Raw genomic sequence first — 24948 nt, forward strand, 5'->3', positions numbered from 1 at the left:
CTGTCACTCAGAGGATTCCCCCACACGTCATATTGAGTCTGTGAGTGCTATTTTACTGTAAACAGGAAAATGACTTAAACGCCCTTTTTCTGTCCTTGCTCAATGCCTCTGTAGCAGTGACCGCCTGCAAACCTGTCTCGTAAATTATTTTATTAATTAAAACGTATCAAAATGATGATATTTAATATAATTAAAGGCTCATGTGGACATGCATTGCACCCTAGGTTTACAGTGCATTTCTCAAATAAAATGCATATGACGGAGGAAGAAAGTCCACAGCCCTGGACCACAAACATCTGCTGGCACACTTTTACTTCACGCATTAGCAGGTCCGCTTCCTGAGCCATTTAAATGATAACAATCCATCAGGAGAAGGCGCATGTGCTTATTAAAGGGAATGGTAGATGACCCTCTCATGGGTTTGATTCATTGTATGCCTAAAAAAACCCTGTGATTAGTTAAGAAACTGAAAATGTAGGGTCCAAAAGTATTTGCTCACATTCCCAATTAAATTACTTTCAACTCCTTTTGTGCAGAAAACTTTTGTAAAGCCACTGTTGCATGTGGCGAGGGAGATAAGTGCAGTGTAGAGCTAATTGCAGAAAAATAGAGTGGTGGCTCCGGTGGTGGACTCTTTTCAGCTCAGATGATTTAGAGCCAGGAGGACTATGGGTAGCTAATAACAAAGACAATGTCTACTGTTGTGACTGGCCCACATTCACACGTTTATTTTTAGCGAGGGAACAGCGGCATGCGTTCCTGTACCTTTTGACTGCAGGCCTACTTTCATTTTTCACCAACATGTTACATGCATTTAATTGAACATAAATCAGCCAGCCGATGAAGAAGGGGTCATATTAAACTTGACACCGGGAGTCTGCCGCTCAGCGACAAATCAGCCATTACTCCCATCATGCAGCGCTGTGGAGAGGCCTTCTCAGCGAATCACTTTAGTGACTATGCGAACGATCATGATTGAGCAGCCCAGTGAAAGGAACTCTTCTTCCGTGTTGCCCTGCACTCGGAGGGGAGTTGGCGAGGGAACGCTTGAGGGGCCGTTTCCTTACAAGGATATTTATCACAGGCAGGCCAATCTGTTTTACACTCAGGAGGCTCCCAGACGGCCTCCTAATAAACGCTTAGAGGGGATGAAATATTCATGTGGAGTTAAATATGGATCCTAGAGCAGTCGCTGCGCATTAGACACCGTCAATACTGATCAGCGCTGACACCCCTTTTCACCCACTCCAGTATTTTTCCCCTCTAGATTTCTCATCGCCGCGCCTGTAGATTTTGGAAAGGAATGAAGGAGGATTCAGCCATGCAGAATGGAAGTCTTGGGAGTGAGAGGGAAAGGCAGAAAGCTCTGACATGTGTTTATGATGAGCAGGTGCAGCAGTCAGATGTGTCGGGCTGCTTTTATCGATGTTAACTAACTAACTAACTAACTAACCGTAAAGCAGCTATTGCTACTCCAGCAGTGGAAGCTGTTTTTCTCCTGAGACAGCTCACGCAACATCAAGCGCTCATATGAGATTGGACTGAAGTCACGTTTAACACACACACATTGCTGTCTGTATACATGCAAATTAAGGCCCAACTCAACACCAGGCCCTACACCCTCTCACTCTGTGAGGAAGTGACTGCAGTCGTCTCACTCTCTGCTGAATGGAGCTCCCTTCTTTAAGGTGGATGGTAGAGTTACCCCTAGATTCCACCGGGTCCGTCTGCGTCGCGTTATGGCCGTGTTACGGCCACATTACGGCCGCGTTACGGCCGCGCCGTCCGCAAGGATCGCGGCCTCTCTAGTCAATGGGTGCTATTCCACCAGACGCACCGCGTTACGGCCCAGAAGCGTCTCGCCGCTGGGCTCCGCTCGAAATAGGATTGAAGTCTATTTTTCAACGCGACGCAGCCGTAAGGTAATGTCGTGCAGGAAGTGGAACGGTGACAGCATCCGGCCCAACCCCCAAATAAACTAATTTGCAGACTCCCCTTCACATCACTACATCGTCTCCACAACGACACGCACAATGGACGACGAAGTTTTTATATTGGAAGTGGAAAAACACTTGATTTTATATGACACAACGAATCTTTTTTACAAGGACAACACCAGCGTTCTCCTTCGGTTTACAGGCACTGTGTGTACATTATATAGAATAATTATGATGATGAATGCATTTTTTTTTACCACTAAAATACAGCAACCCATCTTTGATTCATGTTGTTTTTAACTGGACTATTACAATTATTATTAATTATGTCTGTAGTCTACAACACAACAAAATAGGAAATAACAACAATAAACACGATTTAAACAGACACAAAAATAAACCATTTAACTACGTAGCCTACTTACTTTCTTGTAGAAGTACAAATGTCCAGGAAATATGCCCAAATCAACAAGAACTGCGAGCCGGCATGCACGACGCTCCGCTTCCGTAATGCTTCTGAAATGCTTCTGAAACGCGCCCAGTAGGGTATGACGCCGGAGGAGGCCGGACCAAAACCGCGGCGCAGCCGTAACGCGCCGCAGACGGACCCGGTGGAAACTAGTGGTCCGTAGTCTTTCAAGTAGGAGGAGATATTGAGGGGGTATTGAGTGTTCTGTAATCAGTTACTAGATACTGAATACATGGCTCTGAAAGTAATCAGAATACAGTTACGTGTCTTAAACGTTGGAATCGGGTCTACTTTAACGTATTCAGATTACTTTTGGAATACTTTCTTTTTCCATAACAGATGGGTATGTTTTGGTGAACAGGAGACACGTATTTGACTGTTTTAATGGCTTATCAAGAACTCAAACACAACATCTTGGTGTCATTCTGGACAGCTCCCTCTCATCTGCACCCCACATAAAAAACATCACCCGGACTGCATTCTTTGTACTGTCTTAAACCTTTCCTTAGAATATGTTATGAATTGTAAGGTGTCCTTGGGTGCTTTGAAAGGCGCGCCTAAATAGAATGAATTATCATTATTATTTATTATCTGAAACGATGTTATAACTTTTAAAACTTTTTCCAGTCACTTGCCCCAGGCATTCAGCAGCAGCAGGCCATTCACTTTGATTTGATCCCGTTATGAAATGTCATCATTTCGACAATAAAGAAATTCTACATAAACGTTATCTTGCACATTTTATCTAACCATCTCCGTTTCTAACTTTCAATATATTTTAAAAGAGATCTCTCTCTCATCTGCGTGCGGGGGTGGTCTGTGAGGCCCACAGACCACCCCTGCACGCATCTCTCTCTCGCTCACAGACATGCTGCAGCGCCGTGCAGTGTCCACACAGCTCTGCCGGTAATGCATATTACATTTTGTGAGGACATTTTTCCACCAATAATTCCAATAAGTATTCCAAAATGTATTCACTTCAGGTTTACGAAAGTAACTGTAATCAGATTACTCGTTTTTCAAATGTAACGCCAGCTGAATACAGTTAGCCTACTTGATTTGTGTATTCTGATTACGTAACACCGTTACATGTATTCCGTTACAACCCAACCCTGCTTCAAGGCTACTGTCCCGCAGCTCCTGCCTCTCTGTTGGACTCTGTCGCCGCGGGGCTACTGCTGTGGTGCGGAGCGCACAAACCAGACTCTTCACAACGAAGGATCACTTCTTCTTCAAGGCAGGGAAGGTTTTGCAGTACGCAGTCTACTGTCCCGCAGCTGCTGCCTCTCTGTTGGACTCCGGTACTGCACACAGTGGTTACTGCGAACGCAGTAACCACGCCGCAGTCACCCCATGGATGTATAATAAGAAGAGTCACCCCCGTCGTGCGGGCCGGTGTCAGTACCAGATATGTTCGGGCTACCAGATATGTTCGGGTGTATTTCCGTCGCATCCGTCATCCGTCATATCCGTCATATACTCACCTCCCTCTGCTCCCAGCGCTCTGCTGCCACACACCGGCCGTCTGTGGAACTGCAGCCGGAGGAACTCGGGACAGCTTGTTATGTGTGGCGTGCTATGATGGGGTCCCATGTACTTGTGCACATAAATAATGTTTCTAATTATTTACAATTAAAAAAATATATATTCTGCGTTACTTTAGCCAACACTTTTATAAGGCCACTAGATTAGATAATTACGAAATGTGTAGATGGAATACATATATTTCAGGTTGTTATTTTGTCATGATGTTTAATGTTTTATTTACCTTTTAGTATTTTTATATAGTATCTGAACTTTGGAGAGGAGTTGGGAGACACACGACACATCAAATCACATCTACAGATCAAGGCGAAGCGAATGGAAGTACTCCCATACTATATATACTAGCGTGAAAACGTGTGCAAAGTCTCCGAAAATCCTAAAAATAAGCTCATATTTTAATTCCCCATAAAAAAAACACATCATTCAGTAAAAACAAGGCCCCACTGATCATCTACTCTCTGAGACGATTCCAGGGATGTCTGGCTTGAGTTTCGACCACCAGGGAAAGTGGACAAAAGTGCCCGAGATCAGCCTCTTAATTTACCCAGGGCCTAGTGCTTGGTTTTGGGCATGAAAATTCAGGAAACTCCCCTGAGTATTTTATTAAATATCTGAACTTTGGAGAGGAGTTGGGGGACACACGACACATCAAATCACATCTACAGATCAAGACGAAGCTAGTGGAAGTACTCCTAGCGTGTGAAAATGTTTGTGAAAACGTGTGCAAAGTCTCCGAAAACGGAGCAGTGGCTGTGATGCTAGCTTTGCAGCCAGCGGTTAGTTGTTATTGTTTGAAGTTGTTGCTATGGAAACAACATGAAGGAGAAAAAATGAATATCTTCTACATATAATAACGGACAAAGTAAAGAATGAAGTGTAGGCTATGCCTGTTTGAAGTTGTTGCTAAGGAAACAACATGACGGAGAAAAAGTATAATCTTCTACATATAATAACGGACAAAGTAAAGAATGAAGTGTCGGCTATGTTTAAATGTTCGGAATTTGACCGTGATGGCCCTCTTGAGTTGCCGTAAAATATGACGAATATGACGGATGACGGATGCGACGGAAATACACCCGAACATATCTGGTAGCCCGAACATATCTGGTACTGACACCGGATGAGAATGTCTGGCGGGCCGGATGTGGCCCGCGGGCCGCCAGTTGGTGGTCACTGGTGTAAGGGGTCGGTTTGGATTGAGCCTGAGCCCGGTCAAATACAGCTGATTATTCAATATCCCAGCAAGTGGCAGCCATTTTTGAGCTGCTCTACTCTCACTTCTTGGGCATATCAACCATCTTTCAAGCATGGTGGCTACCCCAGTGGAATCATGGGAGGGACTAAATGGATCAGCATGGCTCCATCTGTCCATGTGTCTCTCCATCTGTACTGTATATCAGATGCCACTCACTGGCTTTTGTTTAAGATTTAAACAGGACTTGTTTTTAGTATTTAGTATTTGCGTAAAGTGGATCAGATCTTTCAAGACTCAAGAGTTGTTGGTGTGGAAGTCTAAACAGAGTTGGAAGTAATTTTGATTTGGATTGACACACCTCTGGCCCTTTGCCCACAGTGAGGGGTCTCTTCATGCAGCACAGAGAGATGGCTTGAATGAAAAATAAATAAGCTCAATTACTGGTGGAATAAGATAATTGTGGAATTACAATTACAATTAAGTTCACACAAAAATAAAGATGATTACAATTTAATCTGTCCAAAAATACATGAAAATAACACAAGATGACAACTGAGCCAGAGCAGTCGCTGGGCATTAAACACCGTCAATACTGATCAGCGCTGACAACCCTTTTCACCCTCTCCAGTATTTTTCGCCTCTAGATTTCTCATTACTGTGGAAAGGTATGAAGGAAGATTCAGCCACGCAGAAAGCTCTGACATGTGTTTACGATGAGCAAGTGCAGCAGTCAATCGAGGCAAATTCATATTTCTTTTTTAATTCTCAGCAATAAATATTTCCTGCAAATATCTGTATTCGTACAGATCAAAACTACAGAGCTAAAGAGAACAGATTCAACAGTAATGTATTTGAAAAACAATGTGGTCCTTTTTATAGGGATCCCAGACAAGAAACATGTATTTTATCACTTAAGTTTGAGGACTTGTTGCACCTTTTTGAACATTGCACAGCTGACTAATTTCCCTTCATGCTAAGCTAGCTTAGTTTAAGTCTGACTCCAGCTCTTCTGTTAACACGTATGCTGTCATTAAAACGGAAATAAATGAGCATGTTCCCCAAAATGTTGTACTATTCCTGTCGGAGATTAAATATTAAAATGCAGTATTGTTCTTCAGACACATTATTTTCATAACAAGGATGCATTTTTCTTTTGTAGTGTGTGAACATTTCAAAAACGTCCTAATGCATTAAATCCATCTGGTATAGGCCATGGTGCATACAGCAGTGGCGAACCGTTTCTATCACAACTGGACCTTCTGTAGACACACACACCCCCCGCCGCCGCGGCATTATAATGTCCGTCTTTCCACTGAATTGTCGTCTTGAAAAGGGTACTCACAACAATTCCGCAACAACTTCATCTTCACCTGTTGCACTTGTCATTTCAACGTTAAAAACAATAAAACGGCATGAATTGCTTCGTCGCATTCATCTTGATCAGGGGTGGGGAACCTTTTTCCTCTCAAGGGCCATTTCAATGTTTTCAACATCCTCCGAGGGCCGTACAAATTATTGACCTAGCTTAAAAATACTAAAATCACAGCCCATTCATTTGGCCTTTCTTTCATGCCGTGCAAAGAAAAAGCAACCTCTTAATCCAGATATCTCACCATGACTCACGTATGCATGCACGTGCACGGTTGTGGCATGACCACCAAAACAGAAAGATATGGACACAAGATGTGTGCAAATGTATTTAGACTCCTATCCATGTGAACATGATTTAAGTGGGGGGGACCTAACCTCCTCTAGGGGGGTCCGGGGGGCATGCTCCCCCGGGAAGATTTGTTTTTTTAAATGTTGAAGTTAAAAGCATCAATCTGGTGCACTTTGAGAGCAACATTAGTAGATCTATGGATACATCTCTCAACATCCATATGAAACAGAACTGTAAGCAGATTTTATTTTTCTTTATGGGTATTTTACAAATCAATCTCCTTTCAAACTGTATTCTGGTTTATTAATAACAACTTTTTTTACTGTCATATAGTATTTTATACCCGTTTACTTTATTCTCTTATTTGTTTTATAACTATAATGATCATATAAAGATGTGCCTGCCAGTAGCTTTGCCGATATCTGTGTTGATAGGTAATAGATTAAGAGCGGTGAATCATAGAAACAGGAAGCGCTCAAACGTTTGTGTGAGTGTATCTAATTTAGCAGTGATTCCATGTCAGCCACAGCTTGTTACAAAAAACATGACTGATAGTGTGTTTAACAAACTTAAACTAGCTTTATTAAATGTCAGGTCTTTGGCAGGAAAAACATTTTTAATCAATGATTTAATCACTGAGCACAATCTCGATTTTATGTTTTTAACAGAAACTTGGATTGAACAAAATAACAGTGCAGCTGTTCTTATCGAATCAACCCCTCCCAACTTTAGTTTTATGAGTCAGGAAAGAATGCATAAGAAAGGGTGTGGAGTTGCTATTCTGTTCAATGATTCCCTTCAATGCAGGAAGACATCGTATGGAAACTTTGATTCTTTTGAATATGTGGCCCTTCGGCTGAAATGCTCCTCTCGAGCTCTGTTCCTAAATATCTATAGACCACCCAAATACTGTGCAAGCTTTTTTGATGACTTTACTGAACTGCTGTCTATAGTGTGTATTGACTTTGACCGTCTAGTCATTGTTGGTGATTTTAACATCCATGTTGACAACCCCCAGGACAGAGGGGCTAAAGAACTGTTTTGTGTTCTTGATAGCTATGGACTGACTCAGCATGTGACGGAGCCCACGCACAATAAGGGGCACACTCTGGACTTAATTATCTCAAAGGGTCTGAATATCTCTAAGGTTGTGGTGACTGATGTTGCACTCTCTGACCATTCCTGTGTTTTCTTTGAGAGCTCTATTTCTGTTCACAAAAATGTTCAAAAAGAGGTAACCACAAAGCGATATTTAACTGAAAATACTAGGGAAATGTTTACTCAGAATTTCTCTTCCACACTTGCCCCTGCCAACATCTCAGTAAATGAGCTAGTAGATCATTTTAATTCAAAAATTAAAAATGTTATAGATGCCATTGCTCCAACTAAGGTAAAGGAAATGTCTGGCAAGAAAAATATCTCCATGGAGAAAGGCCATGACCGTGAAAACAGAAAAAAGAGAATGTCGAAAAGCTGAACGCAGGTGGCGAAAAACAAATCTCCAGGTTCACTTTGAAATCTATAAAGAGAGACTTGGCCTTTATAATTTGGAATTGAAAAACGCACGACAATCGTTCTTCTCTGACATCATTACCAAAAACAAAAACAACGCACGTGCCTTGTTTGCTACCGTCGACAGACTAACTAACCCCCCAGTGTCAGTAGCCTCTGAATTTCTATCCACCAGGGCGTGCAATGATTTTGCCTCCTTTTTCACTGACAAAATTCAGAAAATCAGACAAGCAGTCAGTGCCTCTGCATCAGGAACAGCAAATGTGTTGTCCCTATCTCCACTTAACATCAATTCAGACATCATGACACAATTCCATCAGATTAATGATAAAAACCTAGAGGACATTATTCAACTTCTGAAATCCTCCTCTTGCTGCCTTGATATTATTCCAACAGGATTTTTCAAAGATGTTTTGCCTTGCATGGCCTCAGATCTACTTCATATAGTAAACAAATCTCTTCACTCAGGTATTTTTCCACAGGCCCTGAAAACTGCAGTCATTAAAACGCTCTTAAAAAAGAATAATCTAGATGCTTCAGTAATGAACAATTACAGGCCCATATCAAACCTGCCATTTCTAGGTAAAATCATTGAAAAAGTTGTTTTTCAACAGTTGAGTAATTTCTTGCATTTAAATAACTGTTTCGATGTGTTCCAGTCAGGCTTTCGTTCAAACCACAGCACTGAGACTGCTCTTGTAAAGGTCTTTAATGACATCCACTTAAACACAGACAGTGGCAGAACTTCAGTGTTAGTATTATTAGATCTCAGTGCTGCGTTTGACACTGTTGACCACAACATATTACTAGATCGACTGGAAAACTGGGTGGGACTTTCGGAAACAGTTCTGAATTGGTTTGAATCCTACTTAAAGGACAGAAACAACTTTGTTTCTATAGGTAAATACACATCTGAGTTGACAAATATGACATGTGGGGTTCCTCAAGGCTCCATCCTGGGGCCTCTTCTCTTTAACATCTACATGCTACCACTGGCTCAGATAATGAAGAACAACAAAATAAGTTACCATAGCTATGCAGATGACACACACATTTACGTAACAATTTCACCAGGAGACTATGCTCCAATTCAAACACTGAGTAAGTGCATTGAACAAATCAATGACTGGATGTGTCAGAACTTTCTCCAATTAAACAAAGATAAAACTGAGGTAATGGTTTTTGGAGCCAAGGCAGAACGTATCAAAGTTAGCGCTGAGCTTCAGTGTGCAATGTTCAAAACAACAGATAAAGCCAGAAATCTAGGTGTAGTCATGGACTCTGACCTGAGTTTCAACAGTCACATTAAAACTGTTACTAAATCAGCCTACTATCACCTAAAGAATATATCTAGGATTAAAAGACTAATGTCACAGCAGGATTTGGAAAAACTTGTCCATGCTTTTATCTTCAGTAGACTCGACTACTGCAATGGTGTCTTCACAGGTCTCACTAAAAAATCTATTAGGAAGCTGCAGCTAATTCAGAACGCTGCTGCTCGAGTCCTCACTAACACTAAGAAAGTGGATCACATCACTCCTGTTCTGAAGTCTTTACACTGGCTTCCTGTGTGTCAAAGAATAGATTTAAAAATACTGCTGCTGGTTTATAAAGCACTGAATGGTTTAGGCCCAAAATACATTTCTGACCTCCTGCTAAATTATGAACCATCCAGATCTCTCAGGTCTTCAGGGACTGGTCAGCTTTCTGTCCCCAGAGTCAGAACTAAACATGGTAAAGCAGCGTTCAGTTATTATGCTCCAAATATCTTGAACAAACTCCCAGAAACCTGCAGGTCCGCTACAACTCTGACTACTTTTAAATCCAGGCTGAAGACTTTTCTTTTTGTCGCTGCTTTTAATTGAACTATTCATATCTTAGACTGCACTGTAACTTTTATCCATGTACTTTTTTCTTTTAATGTTTAATTGACAGCACTGTAACTTTTATCCATGTATTTTTTCTTTTAATGTTTATTTTATTAGCTTTTCTTTTTAATGACTGATTTTAAATGCCATTTTCTTAATCTCTTTCATTTTTTGTAAAGCACTTTGAATTGCCTTGTGTTGAAAAGTGCTATATAAATAAACTTGCCTTGCCTTGCCTTTACCTCACTGGTTGTAGAAAAAGCTTCTTATATTCGTTAGCATAGCTAGCTAACCAGATGCTAATAACAACAAAGTTATTGACTGTATGATGACAGATGAACAGATCGCCACTGGGCTTTCAACTAAAGACACAGCCATGCAAAAACTCAGTGGCGGGCCGTGCATTTCACACCTAGGCCTTCAGTGATGTCCGACACAGTCCTACCTGAATTATTCCACCTCTTAATACCATCATTATGACGCCATGGCTCTAGAAACTATACATTTAGACAGAAACGCAGTATAACCGGGCGTTGCATCACCTTAACATAGTCAAGTACAACAGAGTTATATTAATATTTCCGAAGCATTTATAATCAATATATCCGCATTTACAATTAAGAGTGTTAAACTACCAGCTTTAAGATCGCTTGGATACTGTCAAAACTTAAAAATAAAAGGGCCTTTTAAGGCATTAGTCTACAAAGTTTTATTAAGTCCACCAAAAGTATGTGAGCTTTAACAAGTTTGTTCACTAAACAGCGCATTGTCGCACCCAAAGCAGTTTCATTTAAGAAACGTGACGATAAAGACACAAACTATTCACTGAAAATAAAAGAAAACAAACAATTAATTTGCATTTGTTCATGAGGATATATTTGCGACAGTGGTGAAAGTGTATTCCTAGCCCTGAATGTCCACTTTGATAAAGGTTAAACCAAAACAATTCAACAAGTCTCCTTGAGTACTTTTACTGCACAGCTGAGCCAGTGCGCCACACACATCTTTATATCTCTTGCAGAAGCATCAAACATTTATTTTTTATATATTTGTCATTTTAATTACATATATATTAATTCGTTAATATTGATTTAATATTAACGACATCAAATGACAAAAATATATTAAAATAAAATAAAAAATAAAATGCTTTGTACTCACCAAAACAACTGATTATTTGAACACAAAATCCATCCTCCTTTCTTTCCTCAAGAAGACTTCAATGACTCTGTTGTACAGTTTATCTGTGCGTTTCAGTTCCACCAATAAGTCATTTTCTATAGACATGAAGGCTAATGATGAAAGCCGAGTCTGTCCAGTAGAATTTCTGGCATAAGTTTTAATTCGCTTTAAGGCCGAGAATGACCGCTCGACAGAAGCAGTGGACACAGGGATAGTCACTGCCACACATGCCAATGTGTAAAGCTGCCCCATGCTCTCACTCAGATTTGTCTGCTTAAGGAAATCAAGGAGATCAGTGGGACTTTTCCCTTCAAAATCAGTCATGGCATACATTACAGTCAGTTCTGTTTTTAGCCGGGACAGATCGAACAGTGTTCCGTGACTCTGTGTTAATTTGGCTAAGGCTGTTTGCGGGAATTTTTTCCGGTAGGTCTGAAAGTGCTGGGGGTCCAGGAGGGAGAGAAACATTACTTTTTCGTGGGCTTGAAACCTACTCCGTATCTGGCAAAGAATGTTGTCCAGAATATTGCTGTGGAGTTGTTGGTAGTAAGCACGAAGGTCTCCTTGTGCTGTACGTGGGCCTCTGCGTGCGCTCGGACCATTTGAGATGCGCGCTGTGTCCTCGTAGATCTGACGAAACTGGCACCTGTCTCGCTCAATTGTGTCACAAAACTCGTTCACCCTTGTCAGACAGAATTGTACATCCAATGTTTGTTTCTGTAGTATTCCAAAGAGCACATCTGAATGCTTAAAAATCCCATTGAATGTTTCAAGCAAAAAACAAAACTCAAAATCATCCAGACGTGCATTAAATCCATCAGCGCTAAGCATAGTATCCCCATCATACTCCTCATGATGTTCCAGTATGTGGTCAAACACCTCCTTTAGGGAAACTCTCTTCTCAAAGACTGCATTGACCAATCTCGATGTATATTGCCACCGCGTTGGTGCAACATTAGGAAGACGACGCTTGCAAATGTCATCCAGCAGTTGCGTGCGCTTAGGGGATCTGGAGAAAAATGCTGCAAGGCCATTGAGGCTGGCAAAAAAGACCTTGCATTCTTTAAGCTTTGAGGCCCCTTGAGTCAGCACTAAATTTAGTCGATGTGCATAGCAGTGAATGAATAAGGCCATAGGTGCCCTCTCCTTAACTTTAGCCTGCACCCCATTTAGTCCAGATGCCATGACCGCTGCGCCATCATAACACTGTGCCACAACTTTATCCAGACCACATTCATATTCCTCCATGAAACGAAAAATAAGAGCGGCAATGTCATCAGCTCGCTTGTAACATCTTCAAATCTGACAAACCGCTCCTTGACACCTGTGTCCGTCACATAACGCAGGACAAGTACCAGCTGTGCTACATTACCCACGTCTGTCGTCTCGTCCACCATAACAGCGACAAAGGGTGCTTTTTTAATCTCCATTTTGATCTCTTCTCCCATCACTTCAGCAATAGCATAAATCAGGTCGTTTTGTATTTTGCCTGACGTCCCAGTAAACACTTTGTTTGTGGACAGGTGGTAATGCAAGTCTGTGTTGTTCTCAGCAAGCAAAGAAAGAAGCTCCACGTAGTTTCCTCTGTTTCTGGACTCAGCGCTTTCATCATGTCCCCTAAATGAAAGTTCCTGTTTACCCAAAAACAGGACACAATCAATCAGTCTTTTCAATATTTCCCTATTTTTGTTCACCCTTTCGTTGTGGAGCTCCGTTTCCCGGCGCACTTGTTCGTTGAGCTGTAGATCCACTCGGGTGTCCCCAAAGGTTTTCAAAAGCACCATTGCTTGTAAGTGCCCAGCCGTGCTTTGGTGTCTCGTTGCTGCCTTGGTTAGACAACTCAAGTTTGCAAATCCAGTGTGGCTCCAAACACCAAATCGATCATTTGCAAATAGCAGGCATTCCCAGCAGTACAATTTGCAGTGCCTCTCGGAGGCTGTGAGCCAGGGGTACCGCTCGTAGTTAGTGATTTGAAAGTGGCGGACAAACCCTTTCCCCCGCTGTGATAGGCTCGCTAGCGTCGGGGTTGGCCGTTCTCTTCTCACAATGTCTAGCTTTTCTTGAAAAGTTCGTCTTGAAAATGGCGTTGTAATTATATCTGCGACCAAATCGATCTCTTCTCCTCCTTCAGCCATTGTGGGTTGAAAAAAAACAGCTTGTAGAAATCTACACAAATTAGCTCGTTCAAATTCAAGTTCAGTTTGCTAGCTCTACATAGCTCTGCCTCTCAATAGTGCGTATCCAATCAAAAGACGTGCACGTGCTGACGTCATCGTACGCCTGCTAGCTGGCCCGTTGTCGCCAACTCAAAATCTGATTGGTTAACGCCACAGTTTTGTTTCCGTTCAATTTAAGCTACAGGCGCCCGCACTGTTGATTCTGAAGGCCTAAGGGCAGATTTCTTGGACCCTGGCAACACATTATGGCTGAAATATGATTGGATAAAAGCTCTAACATAAAAGCCAGCCCTCCAAATCTTGTTCTGAGGCTGGAAGCAGCGCAACCAAGAGGAAAGCTATGAAATGAAAATAATAGACTATGGGGAATAATTTAATACATATTTGTGGAAAAAATATATCAAAATTAAATTTATATTCTGATGATGTTTAGGCCAGCAGAGAAGGCCTTGCTGGCCCTGACGGCCCACCACTGCAAAAACTGCAGCATGTGTACGGCTCCTTATGGGTACTGCAATTTTTGGAAGTGCCGGAGCGGAGCGGCGTTCTGGTGCTCCCTGTCAGAACTGCACTCCTGTCAGACGAGCCATATACCACGTGATGACACGTTAGGCTTGTGTTGTGTTCAAGGAACCTGACCTTGGCCAGGAAAAACAGGCACTCACTTGTTTAATTATTTTGCGGTCTAGATTTCTTAAATTTTTTTCTTTTTTGCGTTTGTTTATAAATTACCTCGAGGTCCACACCAAATGGTATCGCGGGCCGTATACGGCCCGGGGGCCGGAGGTTCCCCACCCCTGATCTAGATCCTCTGTCTCGAGCCAGTTAACTAGCAGGACTTCTAGAACACCCTGGAACCGAGGGAAACTCTGAAAGAATACGCCCATTGGCTACAAATCAATATATGATTGGTTGATCAAACTGTCAGTCCAAACGTATGCTCTCATTCAGTGCAACGGCCAGGGCATTCTATCAAGGATGTAGAATACCTTGTTGAAGGATATTCTACCCAGAGACCCAGAACAAGATCTGATTGGTTGCTTTCTTTTCTAACACAAAACCACTGAAATGCGTAGTGCATGGTCCGAGAAGGACAAACAAATCAACGTAACACTGTAATATTACAGATCAACAACACAGATACCATTCTCATTTATTCATTTTATATTCATTTTATTTATATAATTAAATCGATTTGTTTGTTTGTTTTATCTGAGTGTTCCAGGGTATTCTCTGAATACCTTGAAGGCCCTGACGGTTCGCCACTTCCATACTGTATGTCTTCAAAAGATATGAGCAGGTGACAAGATTTGTTGAGCTTTGTGGTTGTGAAATGTAAAATGATAAATTGGCTTTTGTTTGTCTTTAACCCCACTGTATATCCATTGGTGGAAATCTCACTGATCAAATGATGCTTAGTCACTCATTACTGTATAAACTCACTGCTACACCACATCAATCACATGTTCACACTGTTGTTTTACACATATTCACACACAGCTGGTTCCCGGAGCTCTTTGACACAAGTTCAAACCCTTATAGTCTGCTTTCTTTATATCATACACTGTGTGTGTGTGTGTGTGGTGTGTGTGTGTGTGTGTGTGTGTGTGTGTGTGTGTGTGTGTGTGTGTGTGTGTGTGTGTGTGTGTGTGTGTGTGTGTGTGTGTGTGTGTGTGTGTGTGTGTGTGTGTGTGTGTGTGTGATGTTGTGAACAGCTGAGGAGTCACTTCATCACGCTATGGTTAAATGGAACACTGCCGGTGTCTCACAGGTCAACACTCGGGGGGGGGGGGGATCATCAGTGTTTGATTTAATGAAAGCACTGACTGGCTGCGGGCTGGTTTCCCACAGTGCATTGCACTCATTTGGAAGCAGGAAGTAAACAAATAATGCCACAGGGCAACAGCTGGGGACAGTGTGCCTGGGCAAATAGAGACACACACTGCTGAGCGGCCGACGGGACTTTTTGTAGATTTAGGGACTGATGGCTGGCTAGTATTAAAAATAACATCTGGTTTAGTCAGTGTGAATTCACTTAACAGTAGTTTGATTAATTACCTGTGATCACTTAAGGCTTTGTAATTAGAGTCGGGATGTATGGCAGTAACTCAGCACATTTGTTTTACAATGAATTACATTTCAGCACTGATGACAATGATCGTACCTTTAAACACGGTCCAGACAGAGCTCTGTGTGTTTCTTCCACTCTTTGTATAGTTGGGTCAGGGCCTGCTGATACTGACGTGAAGCATACTGCTGAAATGTATTATGTAAAGTATTAGATGGACAAAGAGGACAGGGACAAAGATGGTGAAAGAGGAAATAGAAAGGCACTGAAAGAAAAATGTTGTGTTTACTCTAGAGTAGGGGAGGGAAGGTTAAAGGAAAACGATTTTGAAATAAACTGACGATAGAAAAATACCCCTGCAGCTTTCTTATCCTCAGTCTAATTAAAACAACTACTGCCAAATGAATCTGTAGCTGTTACCTCAATTACTGTGTAAATGTATGTACATATATTTAAACTGTCCGATCAGGAGAATATTGCCCTCATGGGAGCAGGACTGTACCAGTTTCAGAATGTTGTCAAATAACACAGACTCTTCAGGCAAACTAAAACATCCTTTTTTCCTTTGTTGTTTTCCCGACAGGTCTGATTCGGTTGCAAGAACTCATAAAGGCTCCGTCCCGATACAACATCCGGCTAAAGATCCGCCAGCTGCCTGCAGACTCTAAGGATGCTAAGCCGCTGCTGAAAGAGATGAAGAGGGGGAAGGAGTTCCACATCATCTTCGACTGTGGCCATGAAATGGCTGCTGGGATCCTGAAGCAGGTGTGTGTGTGTGTGTGTGTGTGTGTGTGTGTGTGTGTGTGTGTGTGTGTGTGTGTGTGTGTGTGTGTGTGTGTGTGTGTGTGTGTGTGTGTGTGTGTGTGTGAATAACTCCTAAAAGATGGGTTATCTAAGGCACACTTCACTGTAGCCTACACTGTTTGCACACATTTATTTTCAACACACACACATTTGCAATTGCCTAATCGTGTTGAATACGTTATAATACTGAAGATCAGGCCAAATTGTTTCCTTTTATTAAATATCAGAAACATTTTTTAAAACATTTGATAAGATTGAACGCCCTTATACTGCAACTATACATTGCAAATACTGCTAAGCTCATAATCAGTGCCAATACAGTCAATTTCCTTGAATTGTTATGTTGAATTTATTACTTTAATATTTCATGTGTGTGTATACATTTCTTCAAAAAAATACATTTCTCATTCATATTTTTTTAATAATCTTGCTCTACAATGGGACCAAATGTTACAGTACCAAATGTACCCCTTAGAGATGAATAAAGTACTTCTGATTTTGATCTATTTATATACTGAAATGGGAGTATATGGTGTGGAGGTTGAGGCGTTTGAGGAATTTGTATGGTACAACGGAGCTGATCCAGATTTGCGTCCGATATGACGTACTATCAGAAACGTGGGCTGGCTTTATGCCCACGGCCCTATCAGAAACGTTACTATCAGAAACAATGCCGACGTGTTTTGGACGTAATATGGTCTGTGTTTACATTAGCAAGCATCGCTAACACTCAGAGCTAACTTGTACTGGAGAGAGTATGTGTTAAAAGCAGGAAATAAAAAGGAACTCACCTTGTGGTAAACCTGAGAGAGAAAAAGCATTTGAGCTCCATACTGTTTCAGAAATAATCCTTGAAGTGGTTTGGAACATGATATGGCGTTTAATCACGGCATCCTGTAGCTGTATCTGAGCAGAGCAGACAGCTCGTCACAGACCTCACAGTGTGCCTGCTGCTCAAAAGGGGGCGTGGCCAGCAGAGAATCAGCACTTCTCTAACAGCGCTGAAACAGAGGGATATGAGGGATGTCTAAAATGCATGATCTGTTTGGTATTTTGTGCAAATCACATCATAGACGTGTTTTTTATATATTTGTATATATCTGATACCCATAATATATGCCTAGAAAATAGCATGATAGGAGATCTTTAAAGTACATTCCCTCTCATATGTAATAATATCACAGGAAGTAAACATAGTTGCTAATAATAGTTTTTAGATCAATTATGTCTAAATGACGACTCAGTCATCTCATTATGCAATCACTGTGTGTCATGACTTAATGATCTGATTATCATAATGGTCATGTTGTGCTGCTGGTAATTGTGCTCCATCCTCTCCTGGGATCCTCTTCTTCTGCATGATGGAAATCTCTTGGACAGACCATGAAGTAAATACAGCAGCCTTGAACCCTGTCATAATAACACACTTACGTTGAGATCACAGGAAGCATCGTCTTATCAAATAATATTAGTATTAATGCCACAATTACACACAACATATCAACACATTGGAGAAAACAGTATTTGAAATAACTCACACAAACATAAATGTACTTTCTGACATTTATCACATTGAAATGACAACCTAATTGACTTTGCTGTGCATGTGTCAGCCACATTTTCTTTGCATGTGTCAGCCTGAAATTCTTTAAAATGGCTATTCTCTGCAGATCAGAATACCATGTGGCGTACATTAGGGAATCTGCAATGAGTAGCTCAATTAACAAGAATTCATATTTCTTCTGCTTTCAGGTTTTATCAAATATTAAAGACAGTATGACTTCCGCCCCAGGCTGTCACTCAGGGTTTAATCAATGCCGGGTGGTAGATTGCTGCAAGGTCAAGGACTCCTTCTATTATTAATGTCAGAGAGAATCCCTGCTAACAGGAAGGAATAAAGACTGTCCCGCTCTGATATTCTCATTACATGACACACCTTTGAGTTAGTCATCATAAGTACTTCACATCAGCCATTGTCAAACCGTAACCCCCAAATGTAGACACAACAAGGAGGACAACAGAGAGGATACATAATATACCTTTAATGTCTGTAATGTATGACACAGACTAGCATTTCACTGATTTGTTGAATAAATCATTAAAAAAACACTTATATTTACATGCTGTATATTTAGTTCACTCATTCAATAACAGTGACCACCTTTCTTGTATCAGACAAATTAAGGCTTCTCATTTTAAGCAGATGACATCATATTGTGTGGCATTGCCTTGTGCGAAATTATGATCTGCGTCTTTGCATCACCTTTGTAAGTTAAGGCCATGGCTCTCTAAGACTGTAACCTTATATATAGATACAGACAGATCTGTGTCAGACCAATAAGACAAACAGAGGAGAAAGCTTGGATAACACCTGAATGTTTCAGAGCCTTTTTAAAACTTAAAATCATAAAATGTGTGTAATGTATATCAAATAAACCCTGATTCTGGAAATGGATGTCGCTGCCATCTGTCTTTGTGAGGCTATTTTACAGCAACACTAAAACACTTAACACACTCTAATGTTTCAAAGTCACTTCTTTTTATGTTGTCTCACAGGGTTAAGCAGTTTTTTATTCGAACAAAAATACTCTGCCATGGGTTGAAGTGTAGCTCAATTCTAACTTTCCCCTCAAATTGTCCCTACAGTAAGTGAGAGACACATTTACAGAGGTGGGATGGAACTAAGTACATTTACTCAAGTACAGTAATTAAGTACAATTTTGAGATACTTGTAATTTACTTGAGTATTTCAATTTTGTACTACTTTGTACTTCTACTCCACTACAATTCAGAGGTGAATTGTGTACTTTTACTCCCCTACATGTATTTAATACCTTTAGTTACTTCACAGATGTGGATGAATGATGTGAAATCTAACCAAGTGTTGAATCAGACTTTAGTTCCACCTGGAGTAAATCCACCAGCTACCCTGCAGTATACAAAGCCATTCAAACTAGCTGCACCTTTACCAGCTTTGAGAACACTTTCATGATCAATCATTATAAAACATATATATATATTATTCTGAAATGGACCAATCTGCACAATCACTACTTTTAATATTTGGTACTTTAACTATATTTTGATGCTAATAATGTTGTACTTTTACTTGAGTAACCTTTTGAATACAGGACTTTTACTTACCATTCCTACACTCTTACTTTTACTCAAGTACAATAGCTGAGTTCTTCTCCCACCTCTGTACATTTATCATGGTCACACTGGTCAAAGAATGTCTGGACAAAAAGACCTACAATTAAAATAAATTAAGTAAATGATTTGTTGACATTTGTCTGATTTTGACAGTATTTCCCAGCTGTATCTAACAGAACCATCCTTGTAATATACTTAATCATGATTAATCGTGCAATTGGACAAGGAATTGGCAGAGAATGGATTGATTTATATATGGTTGAAAGGAGGACAAGTGGCTAATGATAATAATACAAATATTAAAGCTAGCCTGGTCGGAACATAAAAGGCTGTAGATCAAAATAAATGTGGTGAGTTCAGGCAGATTTTCCATTGTGCGAACACCATCATCATAGACTAAAGAGAGTATTTCAGGTTATCAAACGTCATTATTTTAGCTGGATTAGACGCACCAAGAAGTGTAACCAAGAAAAAAATCATGTGAATACATTGAACAGCATATTTCCTTTCAGTTATATCAGAATCCACCTTCAAGCTACAACTAAATTAGGAAGTGCTTTTTCTGTCGTTCACAGTGATTATAACTGAACAGAATGTTTTTCTCCATTGATTTGCTTTTTATAAATGACATAACAAATTGGAACATAGATACATAAGCATGGAAAGGTTTCCAGCATTCCTCTGGTATAAAAAGGTTCAGGAAATGGCACCATGTGAGTCACTGGTGGTGAGTGGGCTGATCCTCAAACAGAAAGAAGGCTGGAGGAGGCTTCTCAAGGTCCCCCACCTGATCCAGGCTGCATGATCACTTCCTGTCTGTTTAATCATCCTCTACACACAGTCCTAGTCTGGGATATACTTCAGTTTAGTGAGACTTTGACACCACCATCGAAATCTAAAAACAGATAGCCTCTTGATGGGGTGAATAAGTACATGATTCTGTGGTAACTCATTTGTGGTAGCACATAAGATTTGCAGCAATCAGAGGCAGATGACAACTCCTCCTGAACAAGGCAGCCATTTAGAGTGACTCTGTTCTAATCAACATAAAATACAAATGTAACTGCAACAGAGTCTTGTTTACCCATTCATCAAGTATCTCTCTGTGCTCATTCTATTCTAGTTTTCCTTCCTCTGACTCCCCACTAAAGTCACACCGGTCTATAGACACCAATTATTTGTGTCTATAATTCAAGTTCTGCTCCTAGCATTGGGTAAAACTGGCAAAGTTAGGGTTAGGGTTAAGCCTTCTCCAAAGCCATGTCTTCCAACTCTCCAAGATGTTCTCAGGTCAGATAATCCCTGCTGCCTGGTGTGGTTCTGTCCAAGGGTTTCCCTCTTCTCCAACTTCTAGAAAGCTGGATTAAATCCATGGAGGGCATTCAGGGTGCATCCTAATCTAAGGGCCCCATCAACCTCAACAGCAATTGTACTACAAGTCTATTGGATGGCTGAACCCCTTTTTCTTTTTTATTTGAAGCTGCATTCAAATAATCTGTGATCTTGTAAAGAGTAGGAAAACATATCATGTTAGATATTATTGAAATGTAGATTGTCAAAATAAAAGTGGACCCAATTGTAGAGACTTGAAGGAAACCGCTCTGGTCAGACTGTCTTTTTTAATAATATGTCATTCACTAAACATGTCTCAAGGCAAGACTGTTGAAATCTAAATTCTGAAACCTTGTTCTAGGCCATTTATTTGATCAAATGTGTTTTAAAAACGGTTGAAAAGGGTTCAGAGTTAATAAAAACCTTTTATTGCAGTTCCGGTGCATACAATGGAGTGTGTAACACACCCATCACTACAATGACCTTTTTCTCTGCGTTTCTCTACATAAAGGACACACTCCTTCACACATTAGCACTGAATGTAAACTGTTATGTGCAGAATCATCAAATGTTGACATATTTATAGGATATGTGGCTGCTTTAACATATCCATCTGTGTGATGAAAGCACGCCAACAAATACATGTTGATGAGCTGCTTGCACCTTTCCTGGTTCACAGCGCTGAAAGTATTTTCCACTCAGAGCCAGTAGCATCATGTTATGCTTGTATATTCACACTTTCATATCATCAGCATAAGTATCACACCACTAGTTGTTTTTTTACACAGATTGTTCTAAACGCCAGCTTCTAAACTATTTCCCACCTCATTATTTTAGGATGACTTCCTTATATATGTTTTCCAGATGTCCCACTTCTATAGGAAGATGCATTATCCCCCACATCCCCTACATATGCCAGATAGGATGAGTCTGAGCTCTGTCTTTTGCTTTATTTGGCTTATGTCCTTTTTCTGGTGGGTGTTTGTCTCTTATCTCTGAGCCTGTGGCTGCAGCAGTGTATATATGCCTCTTCACATTACATGGTAATACAGACACACATGTGGAGGAATGTGTGTGTGTGTGTGTGTGTGTGTGTGTGTGTGTGTGTGTGTGTGTGTGTGTGTGTATGAAATATGACAACATATTTGATCCTCCCTATTCATTTATAAATCTCTCCCTCTCTCTCAGGCTCTCTCCATGGGGATGATGACAGAGTATTATCACTATATCTTCACCACACTGGTAAGTAGAGAAAGAGGCTGAGCTGCACAGTCTCTGTGTCATCAGGTCTAACTCAGAGCTCCATATCCCCATGAAGATGTGTTGCCCAAAGACGAGATGGCGCCGCTCTTCAATCTTCATTTTCTCAGCTATTCATTTTATTACCTCGGATCGTTATTTTTTCCTTTAATGTGTTTCCAAGAGCCAAAGAAAATAATAGCATAGTACTTTGTGACATTAGGATAACTGAGATTTGTTTCTTCTTTTCAATCCTTTTCTGCTGTTTTTGAACATTAATGCTCTTCTTCTTCTTCTTCGTCATTATTTTCCACAGTTATGTGTTTCTCCCCCTTTTCTTCCTTTATATCATAGTCGCATCTTTCTTATAGAGTTTTTAAGAATGCTTCAGATTCCACATACTGACTGTACTGGCCGACAGGTGCAAACACGCTACAACAGCCCAAAACATGCCATTAGGGGAAATGCACTGCCGCTTCAGAAACCATGCAAATGTATAAACACAGATGTGCCAAAACATATGCAAGTCAAGAAACATCTTCACCAAACTGACAACACATGTGCAGCTTTGACCAAAAGCACTTCATGAACAAAATGATGCAATTAGAAAACACTGCAAGAAGCTCCAAACACAACGAAAACCAGGGGACACTAAAAGGGTCATTCCAGAATTGGAGGACAATTTAGACACCAACATTTTTGAAAAATGAACCTTTTATTTTATAATTATTTTTTATGTATTTAGGAAAAACAGATAATAAACCATCAAAAAAAGTGATTTGCCCAGCTAGGCATCAAATGTATATTTTCCAATGAAGAATTATCCCTGTTACTCTAATTATAGTACAGGGTTGAAAATCCATGCTAATGTTAGCTTTAACCTCAGGAATTATTGCTAGATGTAGCATGTAATGCTACTTTCAAGGCAAGGACAAACTTGGATATCTAATGCAAGAAAGATAACTTTGAAATGAATATGCTTTATTCTGATAATATGAGTAACAGGGTTGAGTGGGTCAGAGTGCCACACTCTTTTAAGACTGAAAAGATTGTAAAAATATGAAAAATAAAAGAGAGGACTTAGTTTTGGTCTACCCATGGCACTAGCACATGGCTTGCTGATGTCACTTCCTGTGTGTCATCTGATTTACAGTTTGTTCACTTCCTCTGCCAATCTAAAAAGGTGTGGGTAACAGGGTTGAGCGCATGTTGAGGGACACACCTTCTGTGCAAAATTACTGTTATCTAAAATATGTTTATGATTTAACAAATTGATTTTTACCATTACAAGAATAGAATAATACCAAAAAAAGTAAATAAAATCCCTATTTTAAATGTTATATTTGACATGCAAGTTGGTCACCAAGAAGCAGGGACAAGAGAAAAAAGCCATTTTAGGGGATGTTCGAGAGCTATTTGATAATTTAAATAATATTTTAAAACCACTTCTTCTACAACTTTATATACATTTTGTCTCAATACAAGTATGTTTAACACAACAAGTGCATGTTTTAGCATTTTGGGCATGGATTATTAGATTTTTTTATATGGGGGACATGAAATGTCCTCCAATTCTGGAATGACCCAAAAAGTGACACACACTGGAGAGCTTGTTGATGTTTGGGGATTATAAAGGTGGCCAAGTGTCACAGTCAGCAGAGTTAGTCCGTTTCATAATTAAATGTTGTGTCAGTATATTTGAAATGACTAGGTTAGCTACGTTTAACTATATTTTATTACGGTGTCCTTCAAGATTTATTGTTTTATATTAGATTTCTTGTTTTATATTTTATGTCTGCACCATGACATCAAGTCAAATTCCTCGTATGTGTGAACCTACCTGGCAATAAACCTGTTTCTGATTCTGATTGCTTTCAGCATCTGCGATAATATCAGAAGGAATCATGTGATCACATTGTTAAAATGAGCTAATAAAACTTACATTTTAGGTAGGTTTCCAACAACAATTACAGTTGGCCAGCTTCATAACCCCCGAACGTCTACAAATACTCCGGGCCTATCTGTTTGCGTTACCTTTTAGTGTCCCCTGCTTTCCGTTGTGTTTTGAGCTTCCTGCAGAACTGTTTATTTGCAGCGTTCTTTATGCAGTGCTTTTAGTCACCGCTGTGCATGTATCGTCAAGTTGGTGAATGTTTTCTAAATGCTGCACATTTGTCGTCAAGTTGGTGAAGAGGCTTCTTCATTTGCATTTGTTTTGGCGCATTTATGTTTATATTTAAATTGTTTTTAAACTGTAGTGCATTTCTCCAAATGGAAATGTTTTTGACCGTTTTACCACCACATACTAGCTTATTCCCAATGTCCATACAAATCAACCCTCTAGAGCAAAGAAAAAGGCTTTTTGTAAATTGAGCAGATTTATATATCATCTAATTTATTGAATTGATGCCAGGCACAGATCTTTTGCCCAAGGACACTTCCACATGTTGACAGGAGCGGGGGAATAACAGACGCTATGACCAGTACCTCTCAACCTACTGAGCCACAGCCAACCTTCCCCATAAACCACCATAAAGGGGAACCTGTAAAACTGTCGACAGGAAAACTGCAAACATATATTGTTACTCTTCTTTTATTATTTCTAACATTTTTGACGTTAAACAATTTGAGTCTCTCAGGGTAAAGACTGAGCAGCCGTTGCCAGGGAAACTCTTACTGAAAGTAGAGCAGGGTGGACCCAAATTGCAATAGAAAACCACCTTTATTTAAAGGCAAAGAGAGGTGACGGTCAAGTGTTAGACAAAGACAGCTGAAGACGTCAGCAGGAAACCTTTCAGTGAACAGTC

At 40.4% G+C, this 24948-nt stretch overlaps 1 protein-coding gene across 5 annotated transcripts in view; it reads left to right on the top strand.

Annotated features, from left to right (window-relative positions):
• The window catches only part of grik2 (glutamate receptor, ionotropic, kainate 2), a 321479-nt gene that overhangs the window by 114348 nt on the left and 182183 nt on the right, over positions 1–24948 (top strand). For all 5 annotated transcript variants that reach the window (XM_034196514.1, XM_034196516.1, XM_034196515.1 and 2 more), the window contains 2 exons: positions 16197–16378; positions 22091–22144. In XM_034196514.1, coding sequence (XP_034052405.1) covers positions 16197–16378; positions 22091–22144 — 236 coding nt within the window. The remainder of the gene's footprint in view (positions 1–16196; positions 16379–22090; positions 22145–24948) is intronic.

The sequence above is a fragment of the Gymnodraco acuticeps genome, unplaced genomic scaffold (assembly GCF_902827175.1).
Source record: "Gymnodraco acuticeps unplaced genomic scaffold, fGymAcu1.1, whole genome shotgun sequence".
NCBI lineage: Eukaryota > Metazoa > Chordata > Actinopteri > Perciformes > Bathydraconidae > Gymnodraco > Gymnodraco acuticeps.